The sequence below is a fragment of the Prionailurus bengalensis genome, chromosome A3, assembly GCF_016509475.1.
Source record: "Prionailurus bengalensis isolate Pbe53 chromosome A3, Fcat_Pben_1.1_paternal_pri, whole genome shotgun sequence".
NCBI classification, from domain to species: domain Eukaryota; kingdom Metazoa; phylum Chordata; class Mammalia; order Carnivora; family Felidae; genus Prionailurus; species Prionailurus bengalensis.
In genome coordinates, this window is record NC_057354.1 from 76,483,954 (window position 1) to 76,507,073 (window position 23,120).

At 35.0% G+C, this 23,120-nt stretch overlaps 1 protein-coding gene across 5 annotated transcripts in view; it reads left to right on the forward strand.

The window, feature by feature from the left end:
* The window catches only part of VRK2 (VRK serine/threonine kinase 2), a 110,404-nt gene that overhangs the window by 25,757 nt on the left and 61,527 nt on the right, over window positions 1-23,120 (forward strand). For all 5 annotated transcript variants that reach the window (XM_043603433.1, XM_043603435.1, XM_043603432.1 and 2 more), the window contains 5 exons: window positions 2,159-2,208; window positions 2,924-2,993; window positions 4,441-4,528; window positions 6,894-6,999; window positions 8,209-8,301. In XM_043603433.1, coding sequence (XP_043459368.1) covers window positions 2,159-2,208; window positions 2,924-2,993; window positions 4,441-4,528; window positions 6,894-6,999; window positions 8,209-8,301 — 407 coding nt within the window. The remainder of the gene's footprint in view (window positions 1-2,158; window positions 2,209-2,923; window positions 2,994-4,440; window positions 4,529-6,893; window positions 7,000-8,208; window positions 8,302-23,120) is intronic.

Here is a 23,120-nt window from a genome sequence, read left to right on the forward strand (position 1 = left end):
CTGGCTCAATAATTCCCTTCTGTATAGATTCAATTATGCATCCTCTTATTACTATCTACCTCCCCCTTTTTACATTTATTATACTTAAAGTTTTGCACTTGTGCTTGAGTATTTGATGAATGTCCGATTTCTCCATTAGACTATAAAAGCACATACCATGTCTGTTTTCCATTATCTTTTAATTTTTTAATTACAAATGTTTAATCTTTTAATACCAGCTAGAATGTGGTTTAGCTTACAGTAGAAAATAACTATTTGTTTCATTCATTAGTTGATGGATTACCAAAAAGAGACCTCCATGGTAACTAGGACAATTTATTTGTTCAACATCCATCTCCAAGAGCTTTCTAGTCCATTGATTTTGGATTTAGGCCTTCCAATATAATCTGACTTGGAAGTTTATGGAGAATATTATGTAGCTATCAGATGACAAGTGTGGGATGTTTCGAATATAGGTCAACATATAGTTATGTTCCTGTGAATAATGTGAAAGGGAGATGCAGACTTTAAGTGGTAGGGCTATACTGACTGAAATCAGCAAGGAGTAGCCCATTGCAGCTTTCCCAGAGCCAGTGTTGTACTAAGTGGACCGGGATTAGGACAGGGCTGTTTCTCCCCAGGCTTGGGCACCGCACTAATAAAAATAGTCTGCTGTAGGGTGGGAAGAAAGGCTTTTCTTATTTCTTCTATAACAGGACTGGACCCCTTCTTCTGTACATACTCTCTTTTGTTTTTTCTTGCTTTAGATATGGATAATCCATTCCTCTTGCATGGGTGAAAGTGGAATGAATTTACATACATCAAGGCGAAAAGAGAGTTTTACTTGATCTAGACAAGTTTAATTTTTTTTTTTTTGCTACTGTAAAGAGGTCTGGGTTCATAATTTGTATCCAGTATCAACTAACATCGAAGTAATAGTTTCTTCAAATGGTTGGTAACGTTTCTGATGTTAAAAATTTTGGAGAGTGGTTAAAAAAATGTGCATAAGTTGACTCTACTGTAAAGTAGAATTGACATATTTTAGTAAATTTGTGTTTTGTTTTGTTTTTTGGGTTTTTTTTTTTTTGCATCTATCATGTGAAATAAAAGAAAGTCCATGGAGTAGGAGAAATTTTAGAAGTAGTCATAAGAGGACAGTGTTTGATAAACATACTGAAAATTTACCTGGAGAATTTTATCTTGTTCTCCATTTGTTAGGTGCTGATATTTAATCATATCGAATACTAGCTTCACCATCTTTCCTTTCACTTTCCTTTAAACATAATACTGACACTTAACACAATGCCTTGCAAATCCTAGCCTCATGGTAAAGAAGTACTGGTTGAATGAATGAAGGAATGCATGGATGAAGAATGAATGGATGAATGGCAAGTTTCTAGACTTTTATAGCACAAATAAATATACAAGTCAACATACCAAGATTTGAAAAACATAATTTTTTAAATAATTTAGATAACAGAGATGAAAGGATCGATTGGATCTAAAATTTGAACAGTGGAATTTTCAGAAGTTGAATTGCTATATCTAAAATACAAATGGCAAATAATAAGATAAAATGAAATTGAAATGCACATAATTATGAAATACACATTCTTTAATGTAGGAATGATGGATTGCCAGGGTCAGAAGATGATTTTTAAAAGAGTTTATTCTCATTCATTATCACTTGATTTATTTTAGAATTTTGCCACGTAGAAATTGTTCTGAACTTTTTAGTTAAGATGCATATGTTTTTCTTTCTGAATCATCATAGATTTTAATTTAGTAACATTGAATCAATGGATTTTAATATGTATCATTTACTGGGTTTAATGCTGTACATCTAGAAAATATTTTCCCCTACATTTGGATCTGTGTGATTAATATCTGTTGTTTTCCATGATTGAATATTTGAATATGGTTTATGGCAAAGTGTGGGCTCTGGCATCAGATAGATTTGAGTTTCAATCCCCAATCTGATACTTCTCAGCAAATTATTCAACTTTTGAACCTTAGTCGGATCTTGTGTAACATGGAGATAATACCTACCATAAGAAGTTCTTGGGAGGATGCAATAAGTGAATATATGTGAAGTGCTTAGCTCAGTGTCTGCTATATAGGTGTTCGGTAATTGTGAACAGCCAATTCTCACCCCCCCCCCTTGTGTTTTGTTCTGCAGCTTTCCCCACAAATAAACCAGATAAAGATGCAAGACATGTAATAAAAGTGGTGAGTATTGCTCTTAAATTTATATTTCACTTTTTTCTTTTCTGCTTTTTTCCTGGTATCTTTGTAAAACTGTTTCTTAGCTTTTCTAATTTTACTTATCGATAAATATAGTATTATGGTATATTTTCACATTCTTAAAATGTAAAGATTGGAGAACTTTGTTCTTCTGTGTTGACATTTATCATCTTTGTATCCTATCTAGCTATCTCTCCTCTTATTTCTTCCCTTCCTTCCTTTCTACTCTAGATGGTAAGGTCCTTAAAGGCGAGGATGAGGTTTTATTTCTGTTTGTATCCCCTATGCCTAACACAATGGATGAAATGTAGTAGACACTTAATAAAGGTATCATGTATGAATGAACCCCAGGGTAGTTTACAGTATATCTACCCTGATGTCCATGTTGGTAGATGCTGAATATCTTTGTATGTGTGTATATCCAGTTGTCAGTATTTTTAGCAGGTTCTTTCCATAAGAAGACTACTTTCATGTGTAAGATTGTATAGACAGCATTACAGGTGTTAAATTTAAACATGAGATTCTCCAAGTTTAGTGCTTTCTGAGCTTTTTAATGGAAATTTGATGCCTCTATTTTATAGTAAATTATTCAAGCACTATTATATATTACCAATGTGTACTCATATTTTCACAGTTGAAATACCAAATCTATCTTTAAGATTTTTTTCCTAATAAAATTAATTGTTCTTATCTTTTATAGGAATATCAGGAAAATGGCCCATTATTTTCAGAACTTAAATTTTATCAAAGAGCTGCAAAAAAAGACTATAGTAAGTAAATTTAGCAAAGCAAGCTACTTCTGTATAGTTTGCTGAAGTGAGTGTTAATATATTTCTCTTTTCTGGCCTTCTGGAAAATTCTTTTCAATCACGAATTTTATTGTAAAATGATACAATTAGTTATTATATAAAAATAAGATAGATGGTATATAAATGTTGATATTACATACATAATGAGTTATATATTTCAAATCAAAGTTGTTTCCACTACTTTACATACAATATTAGGTTGTTGGTCTAAGCTACTAAGTGTTCTTTAAGTGTAAAAGATAGTAGAATGAAATAATAATTTTTAATAGAAAACCATGTGGAGTCAAAGGTAATAAAGAAAATATATTAAAATGGGCAGCAGATATATAAACAAAAGGAATGGCCATACAATGGATTAGTGTAAGGTGTATGGAAATGATTAACATTGAAATGATTTAGAACATTTAGAAGCTAAAACTTTTAGAACTTTTAGAAGCTAAAAGTGTTAGAAACTTGAATGTTGGAAAATCAATTGGAGCTGGAAATCACATGTGAGAACCACCAGTTAGAGGAATTTAATGAGAAATGAATGTAAGCAGAGCTGAGGAATAAGTGAAACATTTTATAAATACAGTAGAATATAGATGGACAAAGTAAAACTTAATGGAAGTTGATATGAATAAAAGTGATATAGTCAAGATCCTCTACATTATGCTTAAGAAAAAGAATAATGAGTCTAGACTCAATAATTAACTTTGTTTTCCTTAATAAAACCTAAATGTTATGAAAGTAGTCTTTACTAACTGCTTAAACTATGTCAGGGTGACAAATAGAATCCATTAAACATTGATTATCTATCGTAGAGCTGTCTTACACATTAAACATATATGGTAGAAAAGTGGAAAATAAACTACCTGATGATTTCAGTGGATTTGACTTTTTTAGACTAAATTTAGTCAAAAAAGTTTCTGTATAACAATTTCATAGTAAATGATTTTTCTGCCCAATTTCTATTTTTTCAACCACCATGGCTTTAGATTTTTAAGTAATGGAAAAGAAAAAGCCATCTCTCTACTGATTCTTTGGTAGTTAACATATGTTATATTTTATTTTATTTTAATTTTTTGAGCATATGTTATGTTTTGGAATTTAACATATAAGGGAATGAATTTTTTTTCATGAATAGAAAGATTTGAGTATATGATAGCAGTGCATTTTATGACCATGACTACTTCTGTTTTGGTTATAATTGATTTAATTTAAAATTTCTGTATATGTTTTTATGTTAATTATGGTGACAGAGAATTTAAAAGCCACTGGATAGATAGATATTAGATTCTTTAAAACATTTTCCAGGAAGTCTAATTTCTACTTAGGTTAGCTAGATAAGTTTTAGGATCTATGTAAAAGTGAGAAATAACATTTCTAAAATTAAATAACTTTTTTCCTGTTAAATTTGTCTTTGTAGTCAAAAACTGGATAGAACTCAAACAACTTGATTATTTAGGAATTCCTATGTTTTATGGATCCGGTATTACTGAATTCAAGGGAAGAAGGTAAAATGCAATTATTATAATCAAGTGTTGTTCTATGACTGTTTCTTACGTGGTCTAATACCTGTTGCTATGTAACTAATTACCTAATTCATAGTGATTTATAACAACAGACTAATATCATCTTAGTTTCCATGATCAGTTTCTATAACTGGGTTACCAGCTCGGGACTTGTGAGGATGTGGTTAGCTGCCTGCTGGGTTACAGTCATCTCTGTACTTGACTGGGGAAGGATCTCTTTTCAAGGTCACTGCTGTAGCTATTGGCAAGCCTCACTTTCCCATCATGTAGGTCTCTCCATAGGCTGCCTCAATGTTATAAAGACATGGTGGCTGGCTTTCCCTAGAGGAAATAATAGGAACAGAGAGAGAGAGAGAGAGAGGGAGAAAGAGAGCATATGCACGCGCGCGTGCGCGCGCGCGCGCACACACACACACACACACACACGAGCATGCATCCAAGAAGAAAGCCAAAGCCTTTTTATAATTTAAACTGTTTTATCAAAATTTTATTTAACTTCTAGTTAGTTAATATAGAGGGTAATATTAGTTTCAGGAGTAGAACGTAGGGATTCATCACTTACATACAATACCCAGTGCAAATCGTAACAAGTGCCCTCCTTAATCTCCATCACCCATTTAGTCTATCCCTCACCCATGCCTCTCCAACAACCCTCAGTTTGTTCCTTATAGTTAAGAGTCTTCTGGTTTGCTCCCTTCTCTTTTTTCCCCCTTCCCCTATGTTCATCTGTTTTGTCTCTTAAATTCCACATATGGTATTTGTCTTTCTTTGACTGACTTATTTAAAATCTTATAGTAATATCACATCATTTCCACTGTAGTCTCTTTGCTAGAGGCAAGTCACTAAGTCTACTCCATATGTAAGAGGAGATTCAATTAAACTTCATCTCTTGAGAAGAGACACAAGAAAAAATTTGTGGAAATATTTTTAAAATCACCACATATGGCTAGTCATCACATATAAATAACTGAGTAGTGGTTTTTAAAGAAGAAAAAAATTCGGGGCACCTGGGTGGCTCAATTGATTAAGCATCCGACTTTAGCTCAGGTCATGATCTCGCGGTTTGTGAGTTGGAGCCCCGTATCCGGCTCTGTGCTGACAGCTCAGAACATGGAGCCTGCTTCAAATTCTGTGTCTTCTTCTCTCTCTCTGCCCCTCCCTTGTTCACATTCTGTCTCTATCTCTCAAAAATAAACATTAAAAAAATTTTAAAAAGAAAAAAAAATTCTATTTGTTAGGTATCCCATTTGGTCCTTTCAATAGCTTTTAAAATAGTGATGTTTTCTTTCCTAAGTGAGAAAATAGGCTCAGTGTTCAGTGCTTTGTTCAAATGGTCTTCAAATGCTATCACTAAAAAATGAACAAACAGTAATCTGGAAACAAAGTAAAGGGCTGTTAATAGAGGACTGAGTGACTGAGTAGATCATGGTATATCCATATCATGTACTATTATGCAGCCCATGAAAGGAATCAATTACAGCTATACCAGTTGAGGGGTGCATAGGTGGCTTGGTGATGAAGCGTCCGACTCTTGATTTTGGCTCAGGTCATGACCTAAGTTCATGGGATCGAGCACTGTGTTGGGCTTCATGCTGTGAGCACGCAGAGCCCACTTGGGATTCTCTCTCTCTGCCTCTCCCCATCCCTTCCCACCCCGAATAAACAGACATTAAAAAGAGAGCTAATGCAGTTGATTTGGAAGGATTTCAGTGAGCTATTAATGAAAAAAAGTAGGATGCAGAAAAGTGCATATAATAAGATCACATTTTTGTAAAACAAGGACAAAAATTCCTCTATGTCTGTGTTCATGTGTGTATACATAGATCAATAAAGAATAGGGGCTGGTGTGGATCTGTTAAGGGAAGACAAGAAGGGGTGGAGGTGCCAAACAGAAAGGAAGTACATTTTTTAAAAAAGTCATATTTGTATGTGTATGGAGAAAGTTATTATGATTTATAAGCTCAAGAAGCAAATATAAATAAAAATTTCTGTCCAAACAAATAATTTGTTCAAGGTCACACAGTGAGAAGGTGATGGAGTCAAAATGAATCAAACTCAGGACTCTTTAATTTAGAAAGAGTATTCTCTTTTCATGGTCTAAGAGTGAGTATGAATGTTTCAGCACAACATTCTCTTCTTCTAGAAAACTAACTGCAAAGTAAATACTGACTAGTATTTTTCTGTAAAAGAACAGCAAGATTATTAACGTACACTCATTCTTTAATGGTTCAGGTTGCAGTATTCTTCGTTGTTAGGTTGAGGGTATTTTTCCTTGTTTCAAATTCATAAATAGGCAGTTTCAAGCATTGCTATCTTAAGATCTCTTTTTGACGTCTCCTTCTTATAGTTACAGATTTATGGTAATGGAAAGACTAGGAATAGATTTACAGAAGATCTCAGACCAGAATGGTACTTTTAAAAAGTCAACTGTCCTGCAGCTAGGTATCCGAATGGTAAGAAGGAATGACTTATTTCACATGCCTCATTTTCAGATTATTTACTTGTTACAATACACAAATCGTTGCCCTTTGTGGAATTATCAGAGAATGAAGGATTATTGCCCTAGAAATGTCAGTTATTTAGAGTAGAGGCTATTTTGGTGAAATTGATAACAGTGGGCTCTGTAAGTGACAGAATGTGCTGTGTTTGGCACTACAAACTCAATTAGGCATTGGTTCTACAGTCTGATTTTTTTTTCCCCTCACAGCTTTGTTTTACATATCAGAACAAGCTTGCATTGCTATAAGAATAACCTCTCTTTTGTCAGTTGTATTTATAACAATGCAAACTATGGCAAAATATATTATTTTCCATACTAAACATGTGACAGTATGGGGCGCTGTGCAGTTTTTATTATGAGTTTGGGATGGTGGCAGTAATTAGTATGGCAATGAATAATATATACTTTGCCAAATAAGAAGCAATGAAATCTTAATAGCACCCATGCACACATTTTGTTTATATCACATATTTGTCTTATCTTGTTTGTGTTGGGTTTGCCCAAGCTCCATTTTATTTTTTCCATTTTAAATAGAATGAAACTACTCATGCCAGGTTGGGATGTGGCAAATAGAACTCGCTAATTTTCCCGTTCATCCATTCATCCGTTTAGCCAGCCAGCAAATGTTTATTGAGCACTGGGTGAAGGTAATATGCAAGGCTCAAGGGCTTTAAAGATGAAGCTCAGGTTTTTTTCCTATTACTGTCCAGAGGGAGAATGCCTTTCTCTGAGCTCATGGACACGGTGTTTTGTTCTGGGGTCTCCAAAACTTGATTTATAATCATTGCTTGGGTGAGGGATTCCTGAGTGGGCTTCATGATTATTGTACAATAAAAATCTCAGATTTTTTCCTCCTTGCCCAGTGTGATTTGGCCACCAGGCTGTCGGGAACATAGGTATCGGCATTGTTGAATCTCGGTCCCCTTTCATCAGAAGCTTAATTAAAACACTTGATATTTGAGGATCGTGTTGTTCAACTTTTTTTCCAGGATAAGTGACCAGTTCATGTGATATTTGAGAATAGGCAAACACATAATTGTATAATATGTCACTTTGTTATTGTTAGTGAGAAAAAATACATGTTATTCTATATTCAAAATGTTCAAGTTGATCATGAGTTTGAAATAGACATTAGTATAACCTTATATATTTCTTTTCATAGTTGGATGTTCTGGAATATATACATGAAAATGAATATGTTCATGGTGATATAAAAGCAGCAAATCTACTATTAGGTTATAGAAATCCAGATCGGGTAAGTACAGTATTAAGCTTTTGCTTTCAGTAAGGATCCTCAAAGTATCATACTGAGACATTCAAAAATCAAACTCCTAACCCAGGAGAGTTTATAAATGAGGATTAACATGATGAATGTTGTGATTTATCTTACCTTGCTTATCTCATTCAATGCACTAAACTGATAAGTAATTAGGATGAGGACACTGAGACTCAGAGGGGTTAATTTGTTAATGGACATATAGTAAAATGGCTGAAATTTGACCTTCAGAGTGAATATAAAGAACTATCAAAATTCAGTGGGAGAAGGGATGGATTTGTGCAGAGAAAAAAAAAATTAAAAGTCATATTAGCTCCCCTTTCACTGTATAAACACTTAAGTCTTAAACAGAGCAGCTTTTCCAGTGGAACTTTCTCTAATGATGGAAATATTCTATATGATACTGTCCAGTATGGTAGCCATGAGCCACGTGTGGCTATCCAGCACCTGAAACATGGGTAGTGTACCATCAAATGCTGATGAGGATGGAGAATGTCAGGAACTCCCATTCATTGCTGCTGGAAATGCAAAATGATATGGCCACTGTGGCAGACAGTTTGGCGTTTTCTTTAAAAGCTGAACATATTCGTAACATATGATCTGCAATTACACTGCTTGGTATTTACCCAAAGGAGTTGAAAACTTATATCCACACAAAAACCTACACACACATGTTTATAGCAGCTTTATTCATAGTTGCCAAAACTTGAAGCAATGAAGATGTTCTTTAATAGGTGAATGGATAAATCAACTGTGGTATATCCAAATAAGGCAATATTACTCAATGTTAAAAGAAGTGAGCAGTCAAGACATGAAAAGACATGGAGGAAACTTAAATGCATTTTACTAAGTGAAAATCTATATAATTCCAACTTTACAAGGTTTTGGACAAGGAGAAACTATGGAGACACTAAAAAGATCAGTGATTGCTAGGGCTTAGAGGGAAGGGAGTGATGAATAGGCAGAGCACAGAAGATTTTTAGGGAAGTGAAACTGTTCTGTAAGATACTACAATGGTGGATATATGTTGCTACACATTTGTCAAAACTCATAGAATGTTCAACACCAAAAGTGAGCCCTATTGCAAACTATAGACTTTTAGTTATAATGATGTGTTGCTATGTAAGTAATGTAAGTTCATCCATTGTAACAGATGTAATACTCTGGTATGGGATGGAGACTGTCTGGGGGGAGGGGCAGTGGGTATATGAGAACTCACTGTACTTTCCACTCAGTTTTACCTGAATTGCTCTAAATTTGCCAAAATTGAGTATAAATTAACTGCTTTAAAAAAAAGAATCTCTAAAAAATGTGGCTAGTGTGACTGAGGAACTGAATTTTAAATTTAACTTAATTACTAATTAATTTTTTATTTTACCTTGCTTTCTCTCCCCCACCCCCAGCTTTCTTGAGGTAGGATTGTCAAAAAAATGCATATGTTTAGGTTGTACAACATGATTTTTTAAAGGTGTACAAAGTGATGATGTATATGTTGTGAAGTGATTGCCATAATCAATTTAATTAATGCATTTGTTTCATATAGCTACTGTTTTGTTTGCTTTTGTGGTAAGACCACTTAAGATCTACTCTTGGCAAATTTGAAGTACATAGCATTATTAGCTGTTGTCTCCATGCTGTATGTTAGAGCCCTAGAACTTATTCATCTTTTTGACCAACATCTCCCTATTTCCTCCACACACCCCCCACCACCACCCCCAGCCCCTGGCAACCACTTTTCTACTTGCTGGTTCAGTAAGTTTTACTGTTTTACATGCCATGTATAAGTGAGATAATACAGTCTTTCTGTGTCTGACTTAATGTCCTCCAGGTTCATCCATGGTGTCACAAATGCCATATTTCCTTTTATGGCTGAATAATTCTGTTGCATGTGTATACCGCATTTTCTTTATTCATTCATCCATCCATCAGTGAACACTAAGGTTATTTACTTATTTTGGCTGTTGTGAAAAATGCTGCAGTAACACGAGAGTGCACATATCTCCTTAAGATAATGATTTATTTTCCTTTTGGTATATACCCAGAAGTCGGATTGCTGGATCATATGATAGTTGCATTCAGAGGAACTGCTTGACTATTTTGCATAAAGACTATACAGTACACAAGGGTTACCTTTTCTTCACACCCTCCCCACTGGTTATCACTGGTTATCACTGGATAACACTGGTTATCTCTTGTCTTTTTCATAACAGCCATCTTAACAGGTATTGAGTGATGTCTCATTGTGGTTTGGGTGTTCATTTCCCTGATGATAATATTGAGCACCTTTTCTTATACCTGTTGGGCATGTGTATGCCTTCTTTGGCAAAATGTCTGTGCAGGTCCTTTGTATATTTTTCAGTTGGCTTATTTTCTTGCTAGTGAGTTGTATGAGTTCTTCTATATTTTGGATATTAACCCTTTATCATATCTATGGTTTGCAAATATTTTCTCCAGTTTGGTAGTTTGCCTTTTTATTTTGTTGGTGACTTCCTTTGCTGTGTGGAATCTTTTTGGTTTGAGGTAGTTCTACTTGTTTATTTTTGTCTTCATTGCCAATGCTTTTAGTGTCAGTTGAAAGAATCATTGCCGTGACCCATGTTCATGGATCGCAAGAACTAATATTGTTAAAATGTCCATACTACCCAACACAATCTACAGATTCACTGCAATCCCTATCAAAATTCCAATGGCATTTTTCATAGAAACAGAAAAGAGAATCCTAAGGTTAGTATGGGACCACAAAAGACCGTGAATAGCCAAAGCAATCTTGAGAACAAAGTTGGAAGCATCATACTTCCTGATTTCGAATATATGACAATGTTATAGTATAAAAACAGTATACTATTGGCATAAAAACAGTGGACCAAAACAGAGAGCTCAGAAATAAACTCACACAGATACAATGAACTAGTCTTTGACAAGGGTACCAGTAATATACAATGGGGAAGGGATAGTCTCTTTAATAAATAATGGTGGGCAACTGGATAGCTACATGCAAAAGAATGAAACTGGACTCTTATACCACACATAAAAATTAACTCAGAATGGATTAAATACTTAAATGTAAGGCCTGAAACCATAAAACCAGAAGAAAACACAAGAAGATAGCTTAAATTAATTTAAATTTCAATAATTACATGTGGCTGGTAGCCACTGTATCAGACAAAAGAGATTTAACATTTTTTAAATTGACTCTATAAAAAATTTAAAAAGTCATAGTTGAATATTTACCTGAACTCTGAGGAGGAGGAAAAAATTTTTTAAATAATGGTACTAAAGAACAAATCCTAGAAAATATTGAGAAATTTCCAACTTTAAGATGTCTACGTTTAAAAAGTTGAAAAAATGAAAGAAATGAAGAAATGGAAAGTAGAATTATGACAGATATTTGAGGAGATGTATCAAACTCAAAAAAATTAATAAGAAAAACACTAAATATTTTCTTGTAACAATGACTAAAAGGAATTAACAGAACAGAGAAGAAATACAGCTGTCAGAAATGGATAAACAATAGTTCACCATCACTAAAAAAAAGAGAGATGCAGAGGTAACATTTTCAAAGAACGTATCAGATTGGAAAAGCCTGAAATAATAATCTGATGATATCGAGCTGATGAAGTGCAGGCACTTGTAGACCGCCAGTGGGAATGTAAATTAAATGGGAGTAGAAGAAGAAATTAAGTTAATGGAAGGGCAATTTGGCAATGTATATTAAAATCCTGTAAACGTCTGCATACTTTTTTAAGGTTAGGTTTTGTGAAGTATAATTTACAAACAGTAAAATTCACCCTTTTAACTGTACAGCTTGATGTGTTTTGACAAATGTATATCATATAACCACCACTGCAATCATGATACAGAATGTTCCTATCATCCTCACACTTTCTGTCCTTCCCCCATGCCTGCTTAGTTCCCTTCTCTCACTCCCCTAACCGCTGGTGATGATTTCTGCCCCCATAGTTTTTGCATGTTTAAGGAATGTCATATAAAAATGGAATTATAGGATATATACCCTTGTGTCTGGCTTCCTTCACCGAGCATGATGTTTGGGAGATTTACCTGGGCTGTAGTTGTTAGTAGTTGATTCTTCTTTAATGATAGGTAGTATTCCAATGGAAAACTACCACAGGGTATCTGTTTACCTGTTGGAGATTTGTGTCTTTTCCAGTTTGGGGGCAATTATTAGTAAAGTTGCTATAAGCATTCACATAAAGTTATGTAGGTATATGTTTTAACAACTTCTGGGTAAATAACTAGGAGTGGGATTTCTGGATTATATGGAAGTATATGTTTAATTTAAAAGAAGCAGCCAAACTGTCTTCCAGAGCGGTTGTACCATTGTTATACATTCCCACCAGTGATGTGTAGTTCTCCACATCTTGCCACCACTTGGTGTCATTAGTTTCTAAAATTTTAGCCATTATGGTAAATGTGGTGTCATATCTAGTAGTCTTAATGTGCATCAGTTATGTAATGACTGATGATACGGAGCGTCTTTCATGTATATATTTGCCACTCTTTTATCTTCTTTGGTGAATTATATGCTCCCATTTTTAAATCAGATTTGTCTTAAGAGAGCTTTATTTTTTAAGGATAGGAACATTTTGTCAGATACTTGTTTGCAGATGCTTTCTACATCTGTAGCTTATCTTTTCATTTTCTTATCAGTGTCTTTCAGAAAGCAGTTGTTTTTAATTATAATGAGGCCCAGTTTATGATTTTTTTTTCTTTTTATGATTTGTGCTACTTCTGTCCTAGGCTAGGATCATAAAATGTTTTCTCATAAGTTTTCTTCAAGGGGTTTTATACAACTCTTATATTTAGATTCCTGATCTGTTTCAAGTTTGTATTTGGTGCCAGGTAAGGATCAAGGCTGTTTTCTAGGGGGAGGGTGGACATACATATGGGACATACATATGTATGTATACATACATACATATGATGTTGAAGTGAACCCCAGTGAATTGCTTTCAGCTCCTCTGTCAAAATTATTGACCATCTATGAATGGGTCTGTTTCTGGATTCTCTGTTACAGTATCATACAGTCATTATCACAGTTCATGGTCTGGAAAGTAGGAGGAGTCTTCCAACTCTGTTCTTTTCTTCAAAATTATTTTGACTTTTCTGGCTACTTTGCAATTCCTTTTGTAATATTTTAGAATCAGTTTGTCAATTTCTGTCCCAAAACCTGCAAGGATTTTGATTGAGATTGTGAGTTTTTATAGCTAGTACATTTCTTGCTTTTATAGCTAGTAATATTACTTGTTCAACTTTGTCTGATATTAATATAACCACACCCCTTTCTTTTGATTAATGTTTACATTATATAGCTTCTCCCTTCTTTTAATCTAATCAATCTCTAATTTCTTTGAGACAGTATGTTCATTTTGAGGCTATTTTTTAAGCTTTGCTAAAATGAGTCTATAGTAGCCTTTACTTCTGTGGATAGTTTATTCCTGGTTCTATGCTGTGAAGTTCTGTGATTTCTAATGGAATTCCGTGTGAGGACTTAACTCTGGTTGGTCAGAACTCAACTCCCAGCTCTTTGTGAACCCTGGGAGTTATTCTTCTCCCTACTCCTATTGGTCGTTGGCTCCACCTTTTATACTACAGGTAAGGAGATACTTAGGCAGATTTTTCTGGAACTTCCTCCCCTCCTGCCCCTGCCCCTACCCCTACCCCCATGTAGCTCCCTCTTCTCTTCTTCTAAACTCCTCTCTGCAATTTCAGGCTCTTTGGGAGCCTCGCTGAATTCAATGACTGTGTCGTCAGGATTGCTGTACTGCCGTTAGGATTTCCCTTCCTGTTCTTGAGTTTGGAATTGTCACCAGGCAGAAAGCTGGGGCATCTGTGGGACTCAACTAATCTTTTTTCCCCTCTTTTTCTCAAGGATCTCAGTCATATGCTGCCTATTTAATATCCAAAACATTTGTATCTTTCATTTTATGCAGTTTCCCCCAGGCAGTGGCAGTGTAAATCCAGTCACTGTATTCCTTTTTTGCCAAAAGCAAAAAGGGCTAGTTTTATTTTTTATTATTTTTTTAATATGAAATTTGTTATCAAATTGGTTTCCATACAACACCCAGTGCTCATCCCAAAAGGTGCCCTCCTCAATGCCCATCACCCACCCCCCTCCCTCCCACCCGCTCCATCAACCCTCAGTTTATTCTCAGTTTTTAAGAGTCTCTTATGGTTTGGCTCTCTCCCTTTCTAACTTTTTTTTTTTTTCCTTCCCCTCCCCCATGGTCTTCTGTTAAGTTTCTCAGGATCCACATAAGAGTGACAACATATGGTATCTGTCTTTCTCTGTATGATTTATTTCACTTAGCATAACATGCTCCAGTTCCATCCACATTGCTACAAAAGGCCATATTTCATTCTTTCTCATTACCAAGTAGTATTCCATTGTGTATATAAACCACAATTTCTTATCCATTCATCAGTGGATGGACATTTAGGCTCTTTGCATAATTTGGCTATTGTTGAAAGTACTGGTATAAACACTGGGGTACAGGTGCCCCTATGCATCAGCACTCCTGTATCCCTTGGGTAAATTCCTAGCAGTGCTATTGCTAGGTCATAGGGTAGATCTATTTTTAATATTTTGAGGAACCTCCACACTGTTTTCCAGAGTGGCTGCACCAGTTTGCATTCTCATCAACAATGCAAGAGGGTTCCCATTTCTCCACATCTTCTCCAGCATCTATAGTCTCCTAATTTGTTCATTTTAGCCATTCTGACTGGCATGAGGTGATATCTGAGTGTGGTTTTGGTTTGTATTTCCCTGATGAGGAGTGACGTTGAGCATCTTTTCATGTGCCTGTTGGCCATCTGGATGTCTTCTTTAGAGAAGTTCTATTCATGTTAATAGAAGTTCTTCTACTCATGTTTTCTGCCCATTTCTTCACTGGATTATTTGTTTTTCGGGTGTGGAATTTGGTGAGTTCTTTATAGATTTTGGATACTGGAAAAAGGGCTAGTTTTAAATAATTTGTGTGTGTGTACGTGAAATGTCTGCTCATGTCTTTTGCCTGTTTCTCTTTTTTGTTGTTTTTTTATTCCCTCTCTTTTGAAGAGTTCTTTAAATATATAAGCCCATCATCTATTACAGATTTTACAAATATGTTCTTTCAGTTTGCCTTCTGTCCTTTGATTATATTTGTGATGTTTTATTGCCACATAGAAGGTGAAACTTTATTTTTAATGCGGTCAAATTATTAATTTTTTATTTACTATGGGTATTCAAGCATGATTAAAAACCTTGCTCCACAGAGAGATTTTATATGAATTTAATTGTATATTTTCATTTTTTACATTTAAATCTCTTATTAATTTAGAGTTTATTCTTTTACATGAGAAGAAGTGTTGACTCAGTGTTGTCATTTTCTAAATGATTTTCTAGTTTTTCCAATGCTATTTTTTTTTTTTTTTTTTTTTTTGCTTCAGGGCACCTGGGTGGCTCAGATGGTTGAGTGTCTGACTTGATTTCGACTCAGGTCATGATCTCACGGTTCTTGAGTTTGTGCCCCGCATTGGGCTCTGTGCTGGCAGTGTGGGGCCTGCTTGGGATTCTCTTTCTCCCTCTCTCTCTGCCTCTCTCCTGCTTGCGCTGTCTCTTGCTCTCAAAACAAACTTGAAAAAAATTTTTTTTGCCTTCAGTGATATTAGATGCCACCTTTATCATATACTAAACTTCCATATGTACTTGAGTTCATTTCTGTACTTTCTACTGAATCCTTCTGGTTTGTCTAATTATGTTTAATTATAATACTAGTGCATTAATATCTGAGGCTTTATAACATAATGTAATATCTGATGAGGCTTTGTGCCTTGTAGCTTTCTTTTTCAGTATTACTCTAGATATTTATAGTTTCTATATTATTTTGTTTAGCTTCATTTAAAAAATACATGTTGGCTGGGGTGCCTGAGTGGCTCAGTCGGTTAACCGTCTGACTTTGGCTCAGGTTATGATCTCGTGGTTCATGAGTTCGAGCCCTGCGTCAGGTTCTGGGCTGACAGCTCGGAGCCTGGAACCTGCTTCAGATTCTCTTCAGAGTGCCTGCAGCTTGCACTCTGTCTCTTGCATTGTCTCAAAAATAAATAAACGTTAAAAAAAATACATGTTGGCATTTTTATTGGCATTTTGTTAAATTTTTAAATTAACTTGGGGAAGACCTGACATTTTTATGATGTATAGATGCTTTTCAACAGCAAGGAATGATTTTGTATTTCATCAGTATTACATTTATTATCTCTTGAGTATTTAAAAAAAATTTTTTTTTAATGTTTATTTATTTTTGAGAGAGAGAGAGAGAGACACACACAGAGAGAGGGGGGAGGCACAGAGAGAGAGGGAGACACAGAATCCGAAGCAGGCTCCAGGCTCCAAGCTTCCAGCACAGAGCCCGATGTGGGGCTCAAACTCACAAACTGCGAGATCATGACCTGAGCCGAAGTTGGAAGCTTAACCGACTGAGCCACCCAGGCGCCCCTCTCGAGTATTTTAATTTTTCCTCATATTAAGTTTTTTATATTTCTTGCTACCCTTATTCTTAAAGATTAAACCACTTTTGTTGGTATTGTCACTGCTATTTTACTCTACTATTTTATCTTCTAAGTGATTATTGTTTGTGTATATGTGCATTGTTGATTTCTATATATTCATTTTATATCCTATTAATTTATTGACTTTGAGGTAGTTTTAGTAGTGATTATCTAGGGTTTTCTTAGGAAGCATTTCAGACACAAGTAGATGTAGTTGTCTTTCAGTTCTTGTATCTCTGATTTCTTTTGTCTAATTAATTGTATTGCTAGTATATCCAGTATGTAGTAAATAGTAGTGAAAGTAGTGATTATCCTTGCTTCTTCCTGATCTTAATGGAAATGCCTGAAGTTTACCCCATTAAATATGATGCTGGCTTTAGGACTAAGGTGTGCCTATGTATACGTATGTGAGTGTGTGCATGTGTGTGTCCTTATAGTCATATCAAGGAAATCACCATCAATTCCTATGTTCTCGAGTGGATTTTTTGATTTTATGGGATGGGTATTGAATTTCATCAAAGATTTACTTAGTGTGTATGGAAATAATTACACATTTCTCTCAGATCAATTAATATGGTGTGATATATCACTGTTCTTCTAATATTTAATCAACCTTACTTTCCAGGAATAAATCCCACTTTGTTATAGTACATTATTTATTTAATATGGTGTTGAGGTATGTTCACTAATATTTTATGTAGTATTTTCATATAGGTATTTGTAAGTGATGTTGATCTGTAATTTTCTATTTTTGTACTATTTTTTTTAATTTTTTTTTCAACGTTTATTTATTTTTGGGACAGAGAGAGACAGAGCATGAACGGGGGAGGGTCAGAGAGAGAGGGAGACACAGAATCGGAAACAGGCTCCAGGCTCTGAGCCATCAGCCCAGAGCCCGACGCGGGGCTCGAACTCACGGACCGCAACATCGTGACCTGGCTGAAGTCGGACGCTTAACCGACTGCACCACCCAGGCGCCCCTGTACTATTTTTTTTATCAGATTTAGGTATCAACATTATACTTCATAAAAAGAATTTGTAAGTTTTACTTCATTTCCTATATTCTAGAACCATTTCTATTAAATTGGCAACAATTGGTTTTTGAATATGAAATCATCTGGTTCTGCTGTTTTTCTATGAGGCAGTTCCTTGTAATGTAGCTACCTCTTCCTATGGAACTGTTTAAGCTTTTTATCTCTACATGGGTCAATTGTGATAGTTGTCCATTTTGTCTAGTTTTCCAAATGTATTTTTTTTTTTTTCCAAATGTACTTCTATGGTGTTACGCATTGTAGTTAGTCTCTTCTGAATTTTAAATTTATTCTACTTCAATGGTTGTTTCCCTCTGGTTATTTTTTATTATTTCTTTCTTCCTTTTTTCTGCCTTAATAAAGGTGTTTCTTTTTCAACTCACTTGGATTCTGATTTGATTACTGAGAAATATTTTCCTTTTTCTATCTCATTAATTTCTGATTTTGCCTTTATTATGTCATTTCTTATCATCTTTTTATTTCACCCTTTTCTTTTTTTACTTGGTCTTCAGTTTCAGATCTATTTCATTTATTTTCATTAAAAATTATTTTATTTCTCTAAGTGTTTGAAGCCATGATTTTTCCTCTGGTCACAGCTTTATGTTGTACTCATCAATTTTAATATGTTTTTTATTATCTTATTCTTTTAGAAGATTTGTATTTCTTCTTCACCAAAAAGTTGTGCAGCAGCAGGTTTTTAAATTTTCATGTAGAAGGACCTTTTTAAAACTTTTGTTATTAAATTCTAGACTTGTAACAAGATGATCAGGATATTGTTTACTCTGATAATTTTACTCTTTGGAATGCCCTGAAGCCTTTATTGGTGACTTAGAACAAGGTCAGCTTTTGTCAGTATTCCACGTCTGTTTGAGAAAAAGGTAGTCTGTATTCTTATAGTGTATAGTTTAATATCTGTCCAAAAGAATATCTGTATTCTTATAGTGTATAGTTTAATATCTGTCCAAAAGTTCTATCTTATTGACTATATTATTTATGTCATCTATACCTTTACTTAGTTTTTGTTCACTTGATTTGTTTTGACCAAGAGGGTATTTAAAAATCTTCTGTTATTAGTGTGTTTCTATGTGGCCTCAAGGGCCAGAATCAAGTTCTGTAGTTTTTGTTTCATAAAGATCATTGCTGTGCTACTTGGTAAATATTCATTATTCATATTTGCTCTGTTTCATATGTGTTTTCTTTGATCTTATTCTTTAAGGTTTCTTTGGGTGGGAGGACTATTTATGAAAGCTCATATTTTTGTTGTAGTGATTGGCCTTGGTATCTATACCTTTTAAAGATGCTTTGGCTCACTTTATCCATATTTAACCTTTTGTTGCTACTATGATAATCTTTTATGGTAGTTTTACTTCACTTACTACTAATTCACTATTGTTTATTTTACTTTCCTCTTTCCCTTAATGTTGTTTTCTTAGTTTTTAGTCCTACTACTTTACCTTGTCAGAACATGGGTCACTTGTATATTCTTCATGTATCACCAGCCTTGTTTTGGTCTTAGATGTAATTAAGTACATTAAATGCTCATCTCTCTGTCCTTTTACCAGAGTTACCTGCTCATCTTTAGATTGGATGAAACTAATGCTTTAGTAACTTGATTGCTCAAGAAGTGCCCAAGGGTACAAAATACCCTTGCATGTGTTACACTTTTTCAATAACATTGATCCCTGAGGGATAGCTTGAATGGGTTTAAAATATTTAGTTCACATGTTTTTCCTTGAATCTCTTGAAAATGCTAATCTGTTGTTGCCTTGTTTTGCATGTTGCTTTTAAGAATCTGCTGCTAGTTTAATTCTCTTACCAGTATATGTTATTTGTTCTTTTTCCCTTGCTACCTTTAGGATTTTTATTTCTTTACTAATAATGTCTAATGGTGTTACCAGGATATGTTTAGTGTAGATCATCTTGTATCGGTTTTCCCAGATGTCTGGTGGGCCCTTTTGATATATAGATTCTTTTATTTTCAGAAAGTTTTCTTGGATTATAGTTTTAAATATTAATTCACTCTTCATGTATATTTTGAGTTAAAATTATGGCAAAAAGAACTTTGAGCAATAAGCTGTTTAATGGAGAGAAAAAACTGGAAAAAGAGATTCAACAGCAGAGAGGGAAGGCATTGTTGAATGACTTGGCAACAGAAAAAGCCAAAAATGTTGACATTTATACCACCTTTGTCAAAGCAGTAGAGTTGTAAAGATTGAGATAAACTTAGGAAATAGACCCAAAGAGGTGTTGAGTAGAAACAGCCATTTTAGTTAAGATGGAAAGAAAGGGTCCTGATAGGGATGATAGTCAAAATAAAGTTCTGGGTAGTCCATTGGGGGCACACTTGATGTTCTGAGCTGTTTTCATTTTACTGTGTTTTTTAAAAAAAAAAAATCTCTTCAAATACTATTCAGACATGGATCAAACAGTGTTTTTCCTTAAATTCAGACAGGTAACCTCACTGAGAGTTGAATTAGCTCATTGTAGATTATTTTATTCTTCTTTTTCCCTATGTCTTCATTGCATATTGTCCATTTCTTCATAACTCATCTGATACTTTCCAAATTTGGTATTATGAAGACTCCCAAAGTATACACCATTTACCTTCTTTCTTTTGTCATCTTTATCATTTTTTGTTGAAAATTATGTTATATTGTTTTTTTTTATTTTTTATTTTTTGCATTTATTTATTTATTTTATTTATTTATTTTTTTTTTATCTTACAAAAAATTTATTTATTTTATTTTTTTTTTATTTATTTTTTTTTTTCTGAAATTTATTGACAAATTGGTTTCCATACAACACCCGGTGCTCATCCCAAAAGGTGCCCTCCTCAATACCCATCACCCACCCTCTCCTCCCTCCCACCCCCCATCAACCCTCAGTTTGTTCTCAGTTTTTAACAGTCTCTTATGCTTTGGCTCTCTCCCATTCTAACCTCTTTTTTTTTTTTTCCTTCCCCTCCCCCATGGGTTCCTGTTAAGTTTCTCAGGATCCACATAAGAGTGAAACCATATGGTATCTGTCTTTCTCTGTATGGCTTATTTCACTTAGCATCACACTCTCCAGTTCCATCCACGTTGCTACAAAAGGCCATATTTCATTTTTTCTCATTGCCACGTAATATTCCATTGTGTATATAAACCACAATTTCTTTATCCATTCATCAGTTGATGGACATTTAGGCTCTTTCCATAATTTGGCTATTGTTGAGAGTGCTGCTATGAACATTGGGGTACAAGTGGCCCTATGCATCAGTGCTCCTGTATCCCTTGGATAAATTCCTAGCAGTGCTATTGCTGGGTCATAGGGTAGGTCTATTTTTAATTTTCTGAGGAACCTCCACACTGCTTTCCAGAGCGGCTGCACCAATTTGCATTCCCACCAACAGTGCAAGAGGGTTCCCGTTTCTCCACATCCTCGCCAGCATCTATAGTCTCCTGATTTGTTCATTTTGGCCACTCTGACTGGCGTGAGGTGATACCTGAGTGTGGTTTTGATTTGTATTTCCCTGATAAGGAGCGACGCTGAACATCTTTTCATGTGCCTGTTGGCCATCCGGATGTCTTCTTTAGAGAAGTGTCTATTCATGTTTTCTGCCCATTTCTTCACTGGGTTATTTGTTTTTTGGGTGTGGAGTTTGGTGAGCTCTTTATAGATTTTGGATACTAGCCCTTTGTCCGATATGTCATTTGCGAATATCTTTTCCCATTCCGTTGGTTGCCTTTTAGTTTTGTTGGTTGTTTCCTTTGCTGTGCAGAAGCTTTTTATCTTCATAAGGTCCCAGTAATTCACTTTTGCTTTTAATTCCCTTGCCTTTGGGGATGTGTCGAGGAAGAGATTGCTACGGCTGAGGTCAGAGAGGTCTTTTCCTGCTTTCTCCTCTAAGGTTTTGATGGTTTCCTGTCTCACATTGAGGTCCTTTATCCATTTTGAGTTTATTTTTGTGAATGGTGTGAGAAAGTGGTCTAGTTTCAACCTTCTGCATGTTGCTGTCCAGTTCTCCCAGCACCATTTGTTAAAGAGGCTGTCTTTTTTCCATTGGATGTTCTTTCCTGCTTTGTCAAAGATGAGTTGGCCATACGTTTGTGGGTCTAGTTCTGGGGTTTCTATTCTATTCCATTGGTCTATGTGTCTGTTTTGGTGCCAATACCATGCTGTCTTGATGATGACAGCTTTGTAGTAGAGGCTAAAGTCTGGGATTGTGATGCCTCCTGCTTTGGTCTTCTTCTTCAAAATTCCTTTGGCTATTCGGGGCCTTTTGTGGTTCCATATGAATTTTAGGATTGCTTGTTCTAGTTTCGAGAAGAATGCTGGTGCAATTTTGATTGGGATTGCATTGAATGTGTAGATAGCTTTGGGTAGTATTGACATTTTTACAATATTTATTCTCCCAATCCATGAGCAGGGAATGTCTTTCCATTTCTTTAAATCTTCTTCAATTTCCTTCATAAGCTTTCTATAGTTTTCAGCATACAGATCCTTTACATCTTTGGTTAGATTTATTCCTAGGTATTTTATGCTTCTTGGTGCAATTGTGAATGGGATCAGTTTCTTTATTTGTCTTTCTGTTGCTTCATTGTTAGTGTATAAGAATGCAACTGATTTCTGTCCATTGATTTTGTATCCTGCAACTTTGCTGAATTCCTGTATCAGTTCTAGCAGACTTTTGGTGGAGTCTATCGGATTTTCCATGTATAATATCATGTCATCTGCAAAAAGCGAAAGCTTGACTTCATCTTTGCCAATTTTGATGCCTTTGATTTCCTTTTGTTGTCTGATTGCTGATGCTAGAACTTCCAGCACTATGTTAAACAGCAGCGGTGAGAGTGGGCATCCTTGTCGTGTTCCTGATCTCAGGGAAAAAGCTTTCAGTTTTTCCCCGTTGAGGATGATGTTAGCTGTGGGCTTTTCATAAATGGCTTTTATGATCTTTAAGTATGTTCCTTCTATCCCGACTTTCTCAAGGGTTTTTATTAAGAAAGGGTGCTGGATTTTGTCGAAGGCCTTTTCTGCATCGATTGACAGGATCATATGGTTCTTCTCTCTTTTTTTGTTAATGTGATGTATCACGTTGATTGATTTGCGAATGTTGAACCAGCCCTGCATCCCAGGAATGAATCCCACTTGATCATGGTGAATAATTCTTTTTATATGCTGTTGAATTCGATTTGCTAGTATCTTATTGAGAATTTTTGCATCCATATTCATCAGGGATATTGG